Source organism: Oratosquilla oratoria, chromosome 24 (assembly GCF_046742065.1).
Source record: "Oratosquilla oratoria isolate Oo_2021 chromosome 24, ASM4674206v1, whole genome shotgun sequence".
Classification (NCBI taxonomy): domain Eukaryota; kingdom Metazoa; phylum Arthropoda; class Malacostraca; order Stomatopoda; family Squillidae; genus Oratosquilla; species Oratosquilla oratoria.
Window position 1 is genome coordinate 31,904,308 of NC_134800.1, and position 18,540 is coordinate 31,922,847.

General features: G+C 37.3%; 1 protein-coding gene across 1 annotated transcript in view; it reads left to right on the plus strand.

The window, feature by feature from the left end:
• LOC143038313 (uncharacterized) overlaps positions 1-14,869 on the plus strand; it is a 71,636-nt gene extending 56,767 nt beyond the window's left edge. The window contains exons 5-9 of the mRNA XM_076207335.1: positions 7,445-7,712; positions 13,330-13,414; positions 13,707-13,757; positions 14,398-14,487; positions 14,680-14,869. Of these exons, the coding sequence (XP_076063450.1) occupies positions 7,445-7,712; positions 13,330-13,414; positions 13,707-13,757; positions 14,398-14,487; positions 14,680-14,869 (684 nt within the window). The remainder of the gene's footprint in view (positions 1-7,444; positions 7,713-13,329; positions 13,415-13,706; positions 13,758-14,397; positions 14,488-14,679) is intronic.
• Positions 14,870-18,540: the final 3,671 nt, after the last annotated feature.

Genomic DNA, 18,540 nt, shown 5'->3' on the forward strand with positions numbered 1-18,540 from the left:
TGTTGTACAAGCAGTTGTCGCAAAACATTATTGCATGTGTCAGGCCAAGTTGCTGGATCTCCACAATTCACATCACTAATTCCAATGTCGGATACAGCAGCAGGTTCAATACCATCAGCTTTTTCTCCAACAGAAGTCTGTGCAACATCTACTTTACAGTCTGTGTTTAAAGTTGCAGTGGGTTCAATATTGGTACTACCTGCTGATTTACCACCATTTTCGCTTGTTTTTTCTCTATTTAGATACTTAAAAAAAGAACCCTCTTGTTTTGCTACTGCCTTTGCTTGTTCTGCTTTGCGTTTGCGATTTTGCGCCCCTGAGGGCTGCTTTCTATTACTCATCTGAAAAGCACAAATTGGGAGGAGATTATTGTTAATTCCTATTAGGCAAATCTTAATAAATATCAATTAATGCATTCCATTGGAGTATATACCGTATAGACAGTTTAGATATATTCCTCTTTAGGGTTTATTCCTTTTCATATAAGGGTTAAACACACTAGGCCTAGTTCACCACCACAACCATATATATTCATGTTAATAGTAATATACATAATTAGTCACTTTTTATTATGTTTGGTAAATTTATAGTTTCTTCCCCGACTCGGAAACTTTGATTGAAATATATTTTTTCTGGTAGATTTTAGTGTGCTATGAACGAATATGACTCGTTTCTGGGGGAAATGGCTATTTATTTTATTTTTTATTTTATTTTTTGTTTCATTTCTTTTTTAATCACCTGGTGTTCACAAACCTAACCTAACCTGAGCTAAAGGTAATTAGCCTAACTATACCTGACCTGACCTAACCTAATCTAATCTAACCTAACCCAACCTAACATAACCTGACCCAAGATTTTCAGTAAGTGCTAGTGATGTTAAACGTGATTTTTCCCATTAAGTATAGAGAAGAAAATGCTTCGAATAATGATGATTATCCGATGGTATATGTGAAAATTACCGTTGTTGAAACGAGGAAGAAACTATAATAATACCTTATGTTTTTCCAAGTATTTCAAATTATATATAGTCTAGCCTAATATCAAATTTTCACACATCGATATTTCCAAACATTTTTATGGTCGGTTTCCAACCTCACATTCCAACCTCAATTTGAATCTCCCCTCTACCTTTGGTTTCACTCTATAACATATCATTATGGGTAAGTATTGTAATGAAACATAACGCAATACAATCACGCTATATTCACCGACGTGGAACACTATTTAAGAACTTTAAAAAAATAACATCGAAAACCTAAACAACCCAATTTTCTTACTTCATAAACACAGGCGGGAGTTGAATGCTGGCGACTGGCGTGTGTTCGGTGTTCCCGTAGGATATCAGCTGTGTTAGTGGGGAGTGGTGGCGCGATATTTGAAACAGTGTTTCTACCAGAGCATTCGATCGGTGTTTTCTCTCTGTCAGGGTTACCTTATCTCACCCTGTCCCTACTAAATTGAAAAATAAGAAAAATAGGGGAAATTTGGCAAAACGCTTCTGCAAATTAACCAATTAGTTACTGGTCTGACGCCTGACGGTTAATGACTAAACCATGCTTATTAAAGTACCGAAATAGGAATTACTGCTTGATGCCCCTCTCAGCCTGATGCCCTAGGCGACCGCCTAGATTCGCCTGATGGTAGGGCCGGCCCTGCATACATATATATATATATATATATATATATATATATACATATATATACACACACATATATGTATATATATATATATATCTATATATATATATGCTTAAAAGTGGCAGTTTGCCGACAAGATTGACGAGATAAACACCATATGAGGACGGAGCCTTTATTTGTACGACGTTTCGCTTATTACAGCTTTTCAAGTACAAGTTGAGATACATTTCGCCTTCGGACGTTTGGGCCAGCATTCTCATCCTTTCCCAGTGTCCAACCCCCCCCCTTCTCCTCCTCCTCTTCCTTCCCCCCTTTTCTCTCCCCGTTCCCTCCTTTCCCCTTATCTCAAGCATTTGTATCTCAACTTGTACTTGAAAAAGCTGTAATAAGCGAAACGTCGTACAAATAAAGGCTCCGTCCTCATATGGTGTTTATCTCGTCAATATATATATATATATATATGTGTGTGTGTGTGTGTGTGTGTGTGTGTGTGTGTGTGTGTGTGTGTGTGTGTGTGTGTGTGTGTGTGTGTGTGTGTGTGCGGGTGTGCGGGTGTGTGTGTGTGTGTGTATTTACCTAGTTGTATTTACCTAGTTGTATTTTGCGGGAAGGGGAGCTATGCTCGTGTTGTCCCGCCTTTGTATCTTGCAGTGTCTAGTTTGTTTTTAAACTCATGAATGGTTTTTGCGCATACTATTTCATTGTCCAGTTTGTTCCAAGTGTCCAAAACTCTATGAGGAAAACTGTTTTTCTTCAGTTCTCTTCTATAGCTATGTTTTTTTATTTTCTTTCCATGTCCTCTTGTGTTTCTTTTGTCCCAGTTAAGTAAGTTCTCACTATCGAGTACCTCTGTGCCTTTCATGATTCTGTAGATGGTCAATAGGTCACCTCTCTCTCTTCTTTGCTCCAGTGTCGGTAACTCCAGTTTAGCCAATCTCTCTTCGTATGATAGGTTTGCAAGTGCAGGTGCCATTTTTGTAGCTGCTCTTTGGATTCTTTCTATTTTCTTTATATTCTTTTTGGTACTGGGGGACCACAATGTCGCTGCATACTCTAATCTAGGCCTTATCAATGTAACCAATATTTTTTTCATCATGTCTTCGTCCAAGTATGTAAACGCCACTTTTATTGATCTTAGCAAATTGTAAGTCTCCCCGACAATTTTGTTAATCTGTATATCATAGGACAGGTCGTTCGTGATAATTACTCCCAAATCTTTTTCGGATCCTACTTTCTTTACTTCTTTGGTTCCAATTGTATATTTTCCTGATATTCTGTTTTTGCTTTTTCCAAACTCCATTATGCTACACTTCTTAGTATTAAAGTCCACTTCCCATTTCTGACTCCAGTTCCATACCCTATTTAGGTCTTCTTGCAGTGCTTCACAGTCCTCATCAGTTTCTATTTTCCTTAGCAGTTTGGCGTCATCGGCAAAGAAGCTCATGTAGCAGTTCACGTCCTCATCCATGTCATTCATATAGATAGCAAACATTATTGGTGCCAGCACAGATCCTTGCGGTACTCCACTGATCACCTCTTTCCAGTCTGAATATTTTTCTCTGAGCACTACTCTCATCTTTCTACCAGTCAGAAAGTCCTCTATCCATTTTAGTAGGTTTCCCTGTATTCCTCCTATGTGTTCCAGTTTTTTTAGTAGTTTTCTGTGTGGTACTTTGTCAAAGGCTTTTTGCAAGTCTAGGAATGCACAATCAGCCCATCCATTTCTTTCTTGCACTATGTCTATTAGTCTTGAGTAAAAGCATATTAAGTTTGTGGAGCATGATCTTCCTTGTCTGAATCCGAATTGTCTTGGGTTTAATATGTCATTGTCTTCCAGATGTTTTACCCATCTATTCTTGATTATTTTCTCACAAATTTTGGCAATGGTGCTTGTTAGTGATACTGGCCTATAGTTGGTGGGTTCTTCTTTGTTTCCTCCTTTGTGTATTGGTACAATGTTAGCGTTTTTCCAGTCCTCGGGTGTGTGTGTGTGTGTGTGTGTGTGTGTGTGTGTGTGTGTGTGTGTGTGTGTGTGTGTGTGTGTGTGTGTGTGTGTGTGTGTGTCTGTACGCATGTATATATGTACATGCATACAGAAAAGAAAATAGAAGTAAAGCAAAAGGTAAAGGAGGCAAAGAGGAGAGCAGATGTGAAATGGGGTAAGAGTATGACAGAAAATTTTGAAAGTAATAAAAAGATGTTTTGGAAAGAAATTAAGAGAGTAATAGGAGGAGAATCAAGTAGAGAAGAAAAGGTAAAAGGTGCAGATGGAGAGATGATAATGGAAGAGAAAGCAGTAAGGGGAAGATGGGCAGAATATTTTAGGGAGTTGCTAAATGTGAAGGAGGATAGGGAAGGAAAGATAGCTGCAGTGGGAAATGCGAAGAAAATGAGTGAGGAGTGAGGAGAATGGAGGTGAAATAAGGAAGGATGAGGTGAAGGCAGTTGTTAAGATGATGAAAGCAGGTAAGGCACCTGGTCTGGATGGATGCCATGCAGAATGTCTGAAAAAGGGAGGTACAGTGATGGTGGACTAGTTGGTGAGGTTATTTAATGTTTGCTGGAGAGAGGGTAGAGTACCGGAGGACTGGAGAAGTGCCTGTATAGTTCCTCTTCACAAGGGAAAAGGGGACAAGTGTGAATGTAGTAGTTTCAGAGGGATTAGCTTGTTAAGTGTAGTAGGGAAGGCTTATGGGAGGATATTGATTGAGAGGATTAGGAGAGGAACAGAAGGAGTAATTGGTGAGGAACAGTGTGGATTTAGGACAGGTAGAGGTTGTGTAGATCAGATCTTTGTGGTAAGACAGATATGTGAGAAAGCTATAGGAAAGGGGAAGGATGTTTTTTGGGCTTTTATGGATCTGGAAAAGGCTTATGATAGGGTAGACAGAAAGGCACTGTGGGAGGTTATGCAGATTTATGGGATAGGAGGAAAGCTTTTGGGGGCTGTCAAGAGTTTTTATGAGAGTAGTAGAGCTTGTGTCAGGATTAGAAATGGAGAGAGTGAGTGGTTTGAAGTAAAGGTGGGACTTCGTCAAGGATGCGTTATGTCGCCCTGTCTGTTCAACTTATACATGGATGGGGTGGTGCGAGAGGTGAATGCTAGGGTAGTGGGTCAGGGATTGGAGATGGTTAAAGAAAATTGAGAAAAGTGGGAGGTGAGCCAGCTGTTGTTTGCGGACGACACTGCGCTTGTGGCAGGATCGGAGGAGGGATTGAGGAAGTTGGTGGCAGAGTTTGGGAGAGTATGTGAAAGAAGAAAGCTAAAGATAAATGTGGGTAAAAGTAAGGTGATGAGATGTACAAGGGGTGAAAGTGGCAGTAGACTGGAAGTGAACATTAAGGGAGAGCGACTGGAGGAAGTGGATAGTTTTAGATACTTGGGTGCAAGTGTAGCAGGAAAAGGTGGAGTGAAGGTGGAGGTAGAATGTAGATTGAGAGAAGCGAGTAAATGCCTTGGTGGATTAAAGAGTGTAATGAGGAATAGACATTTAGGAATGGATGCGAAGAGGAGACTGTATGAAGGAGTGATTGTGCCAACGTGGAACATAAGACGTGGAACATAAGAGAAGAAGAGAGAAGGAGTTTGAATGTGTTTGAGATGAGGTGTCTGAGAAGTATGGTGGGGGTTACTAGGCTGGATAGAGTGAGAAATGAGGAGGTGAGGAGGAGAACAGGGGTGAAAAAGGAGCTGGGAGATAGGGTTGATGAAAGAATATTAGGATGGTTTGGACACATGGAAAGAATGAGTGAAGAAAGACTAGTAAAAGAGGTATGGAAGGCAGATGTGGAGGGAGTGAACATGAGGGGACGTCCTAGGATGAGGTGGATGGATGGGGTGAAGGGGGCTTTGGGGAAGAGGGAAATGTCTGTTGAGGAAGGAAGGGAGAGGACGGAAGACAGAGGTGAGTGGAGAATGGTTGTATATGGATGATGTTGTGATTGCATGAGGAATGGGCGGGGGGGTTGGGGGGTGAGGTAGTATGTGTGAGTAAATTTTGACGCAGCCCGAAGGGATTTCTCCCCGTCCTCTCCTTATATGCAAGGGGGGACGGAGAGGGGGGGTCGCCGATTAAATGAAGCGGCCTTGCTGTGGATGTGCTGTGTCTTGCGACACTGCTTCTGACCCAGGGCGGTGGGCAAGGTGCAGGGATGACCCGTCATCCAGGAGGTGCTCAGATGAGAGGGAGGGTGGGAGGGGTGTGGAGTGTATTTAGGGATGAAATGGGTGGGAGTGTTTTTATGCCTTTCCCTTTTTGGCTACCTCCCTTGAAAGGGGGAAAAAGCCTTGGTATATGTATGTATATATATATATATATATATATATATATATATATATATATATATATATATATTACAGGTGAAAAATGTAATCACACATTTGTCAATAACGTATAAACCACTGTTGGAGTTTGATCTACTGAAGAGGATTGCAGTTTGCAATCGAAATATATAGATTCCCCGTTTCCAGTCTTTTCTACTCCAACAGTGGTTTCTACGTTATATATATATATATATATATATATATATATATATATATATAATATAAATATATATAATTATATATATATATATATATATATATATATACTTTCACAGAGCCTTACACCACTTCCGTGGTGTAGTGGTCTAAGGCTCTGTGGAAGTTTATCTTACAGGTGGCTGATAGTGGGTTCGAATCCTGCATGCAACTGTCCTAAAAATTATCGGATTGATGTCGCTGCTATTAGCGAATTTCTCTCATAGTTACAATGGCGATAAGCGTGAAAGGGATTTGTTCCGATCCTTACCTCTTACCACTGGTGAGCTTGGTCCTTGAGTAAATCAGGAATTGGGGTCGCAGATTAGTGATCTTTCCTATCCTCGGGAATCAGTTCAATTCCAGGTTTCAATTATTTTATAGCTTCTGTGGTGTAGTGGTCTAAGGCTCTGTGAAAGTTTATCTTACAGGTGGCTGAGAGCAGTGGGCTCGAATCCTGCATGCAACTGTCATAAAAATTATCGGATTGATGTCGCTGCTATTAGCGAATTTCTGTCATATATAGGTATGAATATATATATATATATATATATATATATATATATATATATATACACATGTACATTTATACTATATATATATATATACATATATATATATATATATGTATATATACATATGTGTATGCATATATATATATATAAATATATATATATGTGTGTGTGTGTGTGTGTGTGTGTGTGTGTGTGTGTGTGTGTGTGTGTGTGTGTATGTGTGCGCATATATGTATATATATATATATATATATATATATATATATATATATATATATATATATGTATATATATATATATATATATATGAGTGGTAGGGTGGTGAGTTTAAACGCCAAGAATCCGTTGAAGTTTTATTTCTGACGTTTCGTCCAACTAGGAAGAAGTCCTATTTGGACGAAACGTCAGAAATAAAACTTCAACGGATTCTTGGCGTTTTAAACTCACCACCCTACCACTCATTCTGTCTTCACACCTCATAAATATATATATACATATATATGTATACATATATATATATATATACATATATATGTACACATGTATATATATATACATGTATATATATATATATATATATATATATATATATATATACCGTATATATAAATATATATAAAAGCATCTTAGTACATTACATCATGTTCACACCTACGACAATTTCAGTGAGAACATAGTCCGTATGCGCAAAATTAGGCTTCCGCCCTTTATAAAGGCCCTGAATCTCCTTCACGGTCACCTACAGCCATTTGCTTTGTTCCATGAACCACAGGGTGTGTGTGTGTGCGACGAAGGGGCCTACCGATTTGAGGACAAATGCCTACTTTTCACCACTCCTTCAACCACAACTCAAAACTCTTCTACAAATCCCACTCTGACCTCCAGCATGGATACAAGCTCCACTTTGCCACCTTCCACATTTTCTACGACAGCTGATATCTCTACTAATCCTGATGTGACCACTATTGCGGAGGAGTCGACAGCAGATACGACGGAGGTTCAGAACTCGACCACAACATTGGGCCCGGAAATTTCAGAAGGTGAGTAACTGGGTCGCTGCGTCAGACATTCGGAGTTTAGGGCTAAATCCCCATTTAACCAAGTTGCACTTTGTTAATTACGTTTTACCAAATTGCATTTATCCAAATCCTTTATTTTAAGCATTTTGCCAAGCTCCCTTAAACTAGGTAGTTATGCGAAAGGGGACTTGGTAAGAATTTGACACCCTGGTAATGTTCCACGGCTTGCGGAAGTTCATATTGACGGCGGCTCAAACCAGGGTAAAATAGATGCTTCCCAAACTGATGTCACGGACTTTTCTCACAGCCACATTTATTTTGATGTTATTTTTTCCAAAGGCAGTCATTTTATAAATGCGCTTCTGGAACTCTATCGGGAATATCTCGTATAGACACACTGCAATTTGCTACACTTAGAAATAAAAATCAATAGATAAGTAAACAAGTGAATAAGTGAATATGTAAATAAGTAAGAAAGTAAATAGGTTAATACCAGACAATCAGTCAATAGAATAATCAAATGAATGAATTGATATATATATATACAGTATATATACTGTATATATATATATATATATATATATATATATATATATATATATATATATATGTATGTGTATATATATACTGTATATATATACACATATATATATGTATATATATGTATATATATATATATATATATATATATATATATATATATATATATATATATATGTGTGTGTGTGTGTGTGTGTGTATGTATTTACCTTTGTATTTACCTAGTTGTGTTTTGCGGGAAGGGGAGCTATGCTCGTGTTGTCCCGCCTTTGTATCTTGCAGTGTCTAGTTTGTTTTTAAACTCATGAATGGTTTTTGCGCATACTATTTCATTGTCCAGTTTGTTCCAAGTGTCCAAAACTCTATGAGGAAAACTGTTTTTCTTCAGTTCTCTTCTATAGCTATGTTTTTTTATTTTCTTTCCATGTCCTCTTGTGTTTCTTTTGTCCCAGTTAAGTAAGTTCTCACTATCGAGTACCTCTGTGCCTTTCATGATTCTGTAGATGGTCAATAGGTCACCTCTCTCTCTTCTTTGCTCCAGTGTCGGTAACTCCAGTTTAGCCAATCTCTCTTTGTATGATAGGTTTGCAAGTGCAGGTGCCATTTTTGTAGCTGCTCTTTGGATTCTTTCTATTTTCTTTATATTCTTTTTGGTACTGGGGGACCACAATGTCGCTGCATACTCTAATCTAGGCCTTATCAATGTAACCAATATTTTTTTCATCATGTCTTCGTCCAAGTATGTAAACGCCACTTTTATTGATCTTAGCAAATTGTAAGTCTCCCCGACAATTTTGTTAATCTGTATATCATAGGACAAGTCGTTCGTGATAATTACTCCCAAATCTTTTTCGGATCCTACTTTCTTTACTTCTTTGGTTCCAATTGTATATTTTCCTGATATTCTGTTTTTGCTTTTTCCAAACTCCATTATGCTACACTTCTTAGTATTAAAGTCCACTTCCCATTTCTGACTCCAGTTCCATACCCTATTTAGGTCTTCTTGCAGTGCTTCACAGTCCTCATCAGTTTCTATTTTCCTTAGCAGTTTGGCGTCATCGGCAAAGAAGCTCATGTAGCAGTTCACGTCCTCATCCATGTCATTCATATAGATAGCAAACATTATTGGTGCCAGCACAGATCCTTGCGGTACTCCACTGATCACCTCTTTCCAGTCTGAATATTTTTCTCTGAGCACTACTCTCATCTTTCTACCAGTCAGAAAGTCCTCTATCCATTTTAGTAGGTTTCCCTGTATTCCTCCTATGTGTTCCAGTTTTTTTAGTAGTTTTCTGTGTGGTACTTTGTCAAAGGCTTTTTGCAAGTCTAGGAATGCACAATCAGCCCATCCATTTCTTTCTTGCACTATGTCTATTAGTCTTGAGTAAAAGCATATTAAGTTTGTGGAGCATGATCTTCCTTGTCTGAATCCGAATTGTCTTGGGTTTAATATGTCATTGTCTTCCAGATGTTTTACCCATCTATTCTTGATTATTTTCTCACAAATTTTGGCAATGGTGCTTGTTAGTGATACTGGCCTATAGTTGGTGGGTTCTTCTTTGTTTCCTCCTTTGTGTATTGGTACAATGTTAGCGTTTTTCCAGTCCTCGGGTATCTTTCCTTCTTTGAGTGAGCTGTTTATTAAGATGTGTATTTTGTCTGTTAGTTCTTCTTTGCACTCCTTTAGAATCCAATTTGCAATACCGTCCGGGCCATGTGATTTTCTGACATCCAGCCTTGATAAATGTTCTGATATTTCCTTTAGTGATGCTGTAAACTCATTCATGAGGGGAGATTTCTTGTTTTTGTCTATGTCACAATTCGGTATTTTCTCTCTGGTGAAAACAGATTTAAAGTGATTGTTCATGACTTCGGCCATCTCTAAATCTTCTGTGTATTCTATGTTTCCTTGGCATAGTTTCACCAATTCCTGTTTGTTTTTAAGTTTACCATTCACATACCGATAGAATAGTTTGGGTTGCTCTTTGCATTTGTCTATAATATCCTTCTCATGGTTCCTTTTCTCCTCTCTTCTCACATTAACATACTCATTTCTATAGTTAACATAAATTTGCCATTTGCTTTGTTTTTTGTCTTTTCTCCACTTTTTCCAAGCTTTGTCCCTTCTGTCTTTTGCCTCACTGCATCTTTTGTTGAACCAACATTTAATGTACTCTCTCTCTCGCTTTTGTCTTGGTACATGCCTGTTTACCCCTTCATTGTAGTTTTCCATCAATATATTCCATTTCTCTTCCACTGCTGTTTCTTCCCTGTAAAATATTTCCCAGTTTGCATTCCGGAAGAATGTCTTTAGTTTTGTAAAGTCTGTTTTGTTGTACCTCAGTCTTCCTTTCCTATGCTTTTCGTTCCTCTCTATGTCTATTTCTTCCTTTAGTATAGTTTCGATGAGTACATGGTCACTCTTTCCAATTGGTGTCTCATACTGGACTTTATGCACTATTTCAGGCTCTGTTGTAAATATTAGATCTAGTTTCGATGGCTCTTCATTATTTCTGTACCTTGTGTTTTCATGGACCCATTGGGTCATTGTGTACTCCATGGTCATATCTAGCAGTACATTGCCCCACGAGTCATCTCCTCCTTGCACTGTCATGCTGTCCCAACAAATTTCTTTGCAATTGAAGTCCCCCATAACTACCAGATTACCCTTACCCATTAGTATCTCATTGAGTGATTTTCTTGTGTCATCTAGCATTTTTTTATGTTCAATTTCTTTCCAAGCGCTTGTTTTTGGAGGCACATAAGTCACCACAAACTTTCTACTTTTCATATTCTTGCCTTCGACTTTTATCATGATCAATTCAGCATTACCTTTGCCCTCTGCAATTTTTGTCACCTTTAGGTCTTTCTTGGCCAAGAACATGATTCCCCCTCCCTGTTTCTTGTCCCTGTTTTTTATCCAGTAGTTGTATAAACCTTGTCCGATAACAGTGGATGGTATTTCACCTCTTAGTTTAGTCTCTACAATTCCCATTATGTCTGGTTTTGCTTCTAACAGATAATCATTGAGTTCGTTCAGTCCCGAAATTAGTCCGTCAATGTTGGTATAGGCCACTTTTAATTTTCTTCCTTCTCCCTGGTTTCTTCTTCCCTTGTTTTGTTCGTTTTGAAGCGCCATTGTCTTAATCTCAAGTCTATTACTCTCCACTGGAATTCTTTGCATTCTGTCTCCGATCTTTTCAAGTTTTTTTCCTTTGCTTCTTCTCTTAGCGCCCTTTCTTTTTCTAATTCCTCAGTACTCATTTCTCTTTTTATCCATATCTTATTGTATTTTTCACTCTTTGCCAAGTTACCTACTTTTTCAAATATGTCTTCTACTACCACTTGTGACCTTAGTTTTATCTTTAGAGGTCGATTCCTATCCTTAGTATAGCGACCAATTCTGTAAGTCTCTTCTAAGTCTGTGCCTGAATCACTATCTCCCCCCTGAATTTCATTAAGGATTTCTACTGCTGTCTCTTTTTCTTCTTTTTCTCTCATGTACCTCGCCAATCCTTGTTTTTCTTTAAGCCCATAAACCACAATACATTTCTTCCTATCTACTGTGTCCCTGACCCAATTTGCTTTTTCGTTAATCACTTGAATGATTGTGTCTTTTGCATTATCTTGCATTTGCTGCTTGACTATTTCTTTGAAAGCAATTTCTTTATTTTCAATATTTTCTTTCCACTTTTTAATTTCCTGGATACTGTCCCCACCTAAGTTTTCTTCGATCTTTTGTGTCAATTCTTGGAATTTGTTGTTCACTTCTTGCTTTAGATTTTCGCTATTATTATCATTAGTTTTCTTCTTTTCATTTTCATTCTTCAGTTCATTTATGTCTCTTTTCATTTCTTTAATTTCGTTTGTAAGATCCAAGTTAGCTTTTTTCAGGTCAGAAATTTCGTGGTTAGTCTTAGATAAACAATCAATTAAACCAATTACCTCTTTTCTTAAGTCCATGATTTCATTTTCCCACCGAGTCCTATTTTTGCTCATCTCTCTCTCTATCTCTAATAATCTACTTAAGTTCTTTCTTTCGTACTTACCAAACCCTAAGAATTCATTGTCGTAACACGCGGCGCTTTGTTTATTGTTTACATCGCGTTTCAGTGGATTGCCTCCAGATGGCTCTGATTCGCAACTGGCTTTCGAGTCGTTTTCATTCATTTTTGCTAATTTCGAGTTACCACAATTAACTAGCACTGCATAGATACCATTTCGGGCACTCACGTTCACTCCCCACCCCTACAGTACAAACCAGGTTTTCCTTTTTCGTTGTGTGTGTGTGTGTGTGTGTGCGTGTGTGTGTGTGTGTGTGGTGTATAGATATATATATATATCTATATATGTATATATATACATATATATATATATACATGCATATTCATGTATATATATACATATATATATATATATAACATATATATGCATATGTATATGTGTATATATATATGTATATATATATATATATATATATGTATGTATATATATGTGTGTGCATGTGTGTGTGTGTATTATATATATATATATATATATATAATATATATGTATATATATATTATATATATATGTGTGTGTGTATGTACATATACATATATATATATATATAAATATATACATAATATATATATGTATATATATATATATATTATATATATATATATATATACAATATATATATATATATATATATATATATATATATATATATATATATATATATATATATATATATATATATATATATATTGATAAGTATACATATAAATCAGTGGCGGATCTAGGGGGGCCTGAGGGGTATCTGAAGCACCCCCCTCCTAATTTGTTCTTTCACTACCTCATTGCAGAGGTAGAGAAATTTTCCTCGTGTAGATCGGTACTTGGCAGAAAGCAGTGATACAGTGGCAGATTTTTTTTTTACCAGTATTTAATATAATACTTCAGTGAGAATAATTGGAGGTATATTCAACATATCATGGAGGGTAAATCCTTAGAATATAAGATTAAGTATTTCTTTTGCCCAGCATTTTTAAAGAAACTAAAGTGAGAACATACACTTCAATTTATATTCAAAATCATCGTATTTGTGCTTCAGAGTACATCTCTTTAAAAGCGTCATTTATAGTTACAAAATTCAGGTTTGCCTCCCCCAAAACGTCATCTACATTTACAAAATTCAGGTTAGCCACCCTCCCCCAAATTTTTATCCTGGATCCGCCACTGATATAAATATCACATAAGTAAAATGTGAGTAAATTAAAACACATATAAACAAGAAAATGGATAAATAATTTAATAACCAAATAAATACCGCAAATTGATAGTAATGTCAGTAGTGATTTATAAGGAATTAAGACCGGCGAATATTATATTAACCAATAGTTAGGTTAGGTCTCACATCTGCAATTCTTACCTATATCACCGGCTAGCTCTTATAATTCTGAGTATTTTGAACCCCATGTATATGCACAGCTTGATCTTCAAAAATCTGGCCATCGATAATCCGATTCCTTCAGAATTCTGGTATGGGTTTCAGAGCGCATTTTCAGATTTACCACATTGGCTCGCCATTGCTTTCTGGAGGCGCTGTTTATGTTTTGATGGCGCTGGTGATTTATCAAACAACCCACAATGTTTCATGAAGAACAGTTTAACTAAATATATGTAGAACTTTTTCATTTTGTGGTGAACAATGAAATTTCACTTGCTTTTCAAAATCCGGCACTTGTCAGGCCCTGAGGTTGCCGGATTTTTTTAATATCAACCTGTACCGTATGATAACGTCGGTAGAGATATAAAAAAATGAGACGGGCGAACATCTTGGTATATCATAAAGATGTTCGCCGGCCTCATAGCTGCAATTCTTTCCCATTTCATAGGCTAGCTTTCATCATTCTGAGTATTTTGAACCCCACATATAAGTACCGCAAATTAGTAACATCGGTAGCAATTTTTAAGCTTATGATTGGCAAACAAATTTACATCTATCAAAATGCCGTCAATGTAGTAGGTTAATGCTTTTAATTATTTAATGGAAGACTATCAGAAATAATACTAAACGCTTTCATATACTATAGCATGGATAGCTGCCAATCATGCTGTTGTACGGAGATTTTCTGAAATCTTTATGTCGGTTGTTGTTAAATTTTCTTATGGCTGTCAGGTGGGAGAAACTTAGTCGGGATGACTCGGGAAGCAACCGTGCAGAATATGGCGTCGCTTTATGGACTCCGATGAATTATGTCATAGTGCCGTAAAAATGCATTTCGGACGATTTCGTGGAGGCAGTGTCCTATAAAAGGGCATAAGTTGAATTACAAATATGTTTATATTGTTGTTTGTTGTTGGTAAGTCGCCAAGCAGCACCCATATTATTCATTATTTAATTATCAACTTCATCATCATAAAGTTTTGCCCAATGCTGAATGAAGTTGCTTATCATTAGCCAGAACAAAATATACAATAACTTGATCCGACAAAAAAGTTTGATTGATATAGCTTACCATCAGAGCCTGTCAGCACAAAATTCTGGCCCAAGTCGAATAAGAGGTTCTAAAGAAAACCAGAACAGAATCTGTAACCTACAGCTCACCTTCATGTATCTTGACCAGAAATCTAGTGCAGGGATGTTTTAAAAAAATTAAAGGATTAATACGTCTCTTGTATATCTCATTTATCTAAATACTTCCTTGATGTTTCATGTTAACACCAAACAATTTTATTCAGCAACGTGCTGCCACTTCAATCCTTTATTACCCTAAGAAAAACATACTAGAGACCGTCTTTGGTAGCGACACGAAACTCGGACGCGTCGCACCAATTACTGTAGTCCTACTTCCCGAGTTTGTCAACACCATGCTTTTGTTTGCATCGATGGCTAACAAACTATCTAATAAGCATAACGATAACGTAATATTTGCGTGACGCATCTCGCCGAAAAATCCTACAGCGGTTTGTCGTGTCATTCATAAGTGTGGAACATCCGAGTTCTTTCGTCTCTATCGAAGACTCTTGTAGAAATTTACGCCATCTTCAAAATGACCCTCATACAATGCCATACACTATTCTGTAGCTTAGCATCTGATCATAGACTGGGTTGCATGTTATTCTTGCCCAAATGTGCCTTATCTAATCCTTGTCATTATATTTGCAGGTTTTTATATTAGAAAATGTGTTCGTCTTTAAACTAAAATCACCTGACCCACCCTGAGAGAGAGACAGGCAGACAGACAGAGAGAGAGAGAGAGAGAGAGAGAGAGAGAGAGAGAGAGAGAGAGAGAGAGAGAGAGAGAGAGAGAGAGAGAGAGAGAGAGAGAGAGAGTCTACATGTTAGAAGGGTTAACTGGAACCAAGGAAAATCCAATGTACTATACATTTGCACAAGGACTTGCCGTGGCGGGCGCACACGCCTCAATCCTAATGAAGGGTTTCGACGGTTAAATTATATAGATAGCAACGTCCAACTATATAGACCTTCGACATTCAGTACCACTACACTATCGAGCTGTGTGTATGTATGTTTTACCTAATTATAATATACAAGAAAGGAGTTATACTCCAACTATCACACCTAGCCTTGAAATCACTAAACTTGGACAATATTAGAAGTTAATGATCTACCTTGTCTGTCCGTTCCTGCATTTATAATACTTATCATTTTGTCAATGATTTCACTATTTACAGTCAGCAGCTGTGAAATACTATCATTTACTTTTTAAAGTATTGATGTTACCAGCAGTAGTTAAGTATCGTTGGTAAACATGGATCCTCTTAGACCATCAGGATGTGGTAGGTCAACTCATATTTCAATGCCTTCTGCCTGTTAATTGTGATCCTGCCAAGACATGTAATAAAATAATGACAATTTTAGTTCGTTTCTGTACCTATGTATGCACCAAGGGCCCTTTTCCAACTGTAATGAAGGTGGAAGAGTAAGAGAATGACTTGACTCCTCGCTGAAGAAAAATACAGAATGGGACATCCCTGGTCTCCTCGCTCAATTTCATCTAATCACCTCTTATGACATATACAGGGCATGATAGTGGCATATTTATCCCCCGCAATTACGGCATGAGAAAGGAGGTGGAGTCCTAAGAGGAGTGATGGAGATTTAAAATAGAAGAAACGAGGGGCATTCTATAAGTAGGACATACAAGAAATCAGACGGCGGCATACTTTATTAGGTTTACTCTGGATAGCTGCAGTTTGTCCCGAACAATTCACCAGCGTTTCTATTCTTGAGGAATATTGCGATAATACCAAATATTATAATGGTACTATAGGGTCTTCGTTTTCCTAAAACGAAATGTAGTGTACTTCGCTGGAATAGAGCACTTTAAGTGGATTATCGGGTATTTCTCTCACCTATATGTTATGTAATGTGGAACTGAGGGCAGAATAAAATTTTCTTGTAAGCAGTAGGGTGGATGTGTTGAAGGGGATCAATGTTGCATCCCGAATTACCTTGTCGGCCAGCTCGTTGCTAGGGATGCCGACATGAGATGGCATCCAGTAAAATCCTACAGATTTGAAGTGAAAGGAGACTAAGATGATCCAATATTTGGATTTATATAGTCCACATTATTCAAATTCAAGTATTAAGAATAATGTGGACTTATTGTACTCTAAGTTGCTAGCATTATGCTACATGTAGATTCAGATAAATGCGTAGTTAGAAATTCTGTATGTGTGTTTGTACATCCGTGTTAGCGTGAATGTTTCAGAACTTCCAAATTGCCATTGGTACATCTTAAGTAATTATCAAATTATTTGTAATGCGAAAGTTGAGTGAATGGGATATAGATCCTTATTACTATCAAATTTGAAGTTGTCATGTAACTGAAAGTGTATGAATGTAAAATTTCTGTGTGCGAGTGAATAATTAAAATAATTGTATAAATTAGATTTAGCAACTGTTTTTGGATCAGACCACCCGGTGCTTAGTCACGCATGCAGTGAACAGCGTGAGCTCTCGTAGGGTGCATATCAGGTCATTTTTCTTGACTGTGGTGAAAGAGTGTGAAGACGTAGATTGTACTTTTCACGTACAATATATATTAACTTTTGACGTGCAGCGTTTTACTCCACCTTATTGTTAACCAAACAATAGACTTGGTAGTAAAAACAATAGATTGCAAATTGATTATGAATTCAAACTTGTGAGCTTCGATATAAATTATTTACTCGAGCTCCAGTGGATGATTTAATTGAGTGCCTCACCGAGTCCCTACACGAATTGTCCTTACCGGTGCCACCCTTTCCCCTCATTGAATTAATTAAATTATGTATCAAAGATTATAAAATTTAGTTTAATAGTGAATACTATTGCGAAAAAATTGGAATGACAATGGGTAATCCTCTTTCCCCAAGTCGTAACCAATTTATACATGGAATATTTTGAGAAAAAAAAATACTTTGTGATATTTTACCACCTAATGTTATTTGGTTTAGATACGTATTTACCTAGTTGTATTTTGCGGGAAGGGGAGCTACGCTCGTGGTATCCTGCCTTTGTATCTCGCAGTGTCTAGTTTGTTTTTAAACTCATAAATGGTTTTTTCCCACACTATTTCCTTGTCCAGTTTGTTCCAAGTGTCTACCACTCTATGTGGAAAACTGTTTTTCTTCAGATCTCTTCTGTAGCTATGTTTTTTTATTTTCTTTCCATGTCCTCTTGTGCTTCTCCTGTCCCAATTTAACAAGTCCTCTCTATCAGGTATTTCTGTGCCTTTCATGATTCTGTAGATGGTCAGTAGGTCACCTCTCTCTCTTCTTTGCTCCAGAGTCGGTAAATCTAGTTTAGCCAATCTCTCCTCATATGACAAGTTTGCGAGTGCAGGTCCCATTTTTGTTGCTGCTCTCTGGATTCTTTCTATTTTCTTTATATTCTTTTTGGTACTGTGTGTGACCAACATTTTTTATAATAATTTCTTCGTCCAAATATGTAAATGCGACTTTTACTGATCTTAGCAAGTTGTAGGATTCTCCAACAATTTTGTTTATCTGTTTGTCATAGGACAAGTCGTTTGAGATGATTACACCCAGATCTTTTTCGGATCCCTCCTTCTTTACCTCCTTGGCTCCAATTTCATATTGTCCTGATATTCTATTTTTGCTTTTACCTAACTCCATTATCCTACACTTCTTAATATTGAAGTCCACCTCCCATTTCTGACTCCAGTTCCATACTTTATTCAGGTCTTCCTGCAGTGATTCGCAATCCTCTTCAGTTTTTACTTTCATTAACAGTTTGGCATCATCAGCAAAGAAGCTCATGTAACATTTCACATCCTCATCCATGTCATTC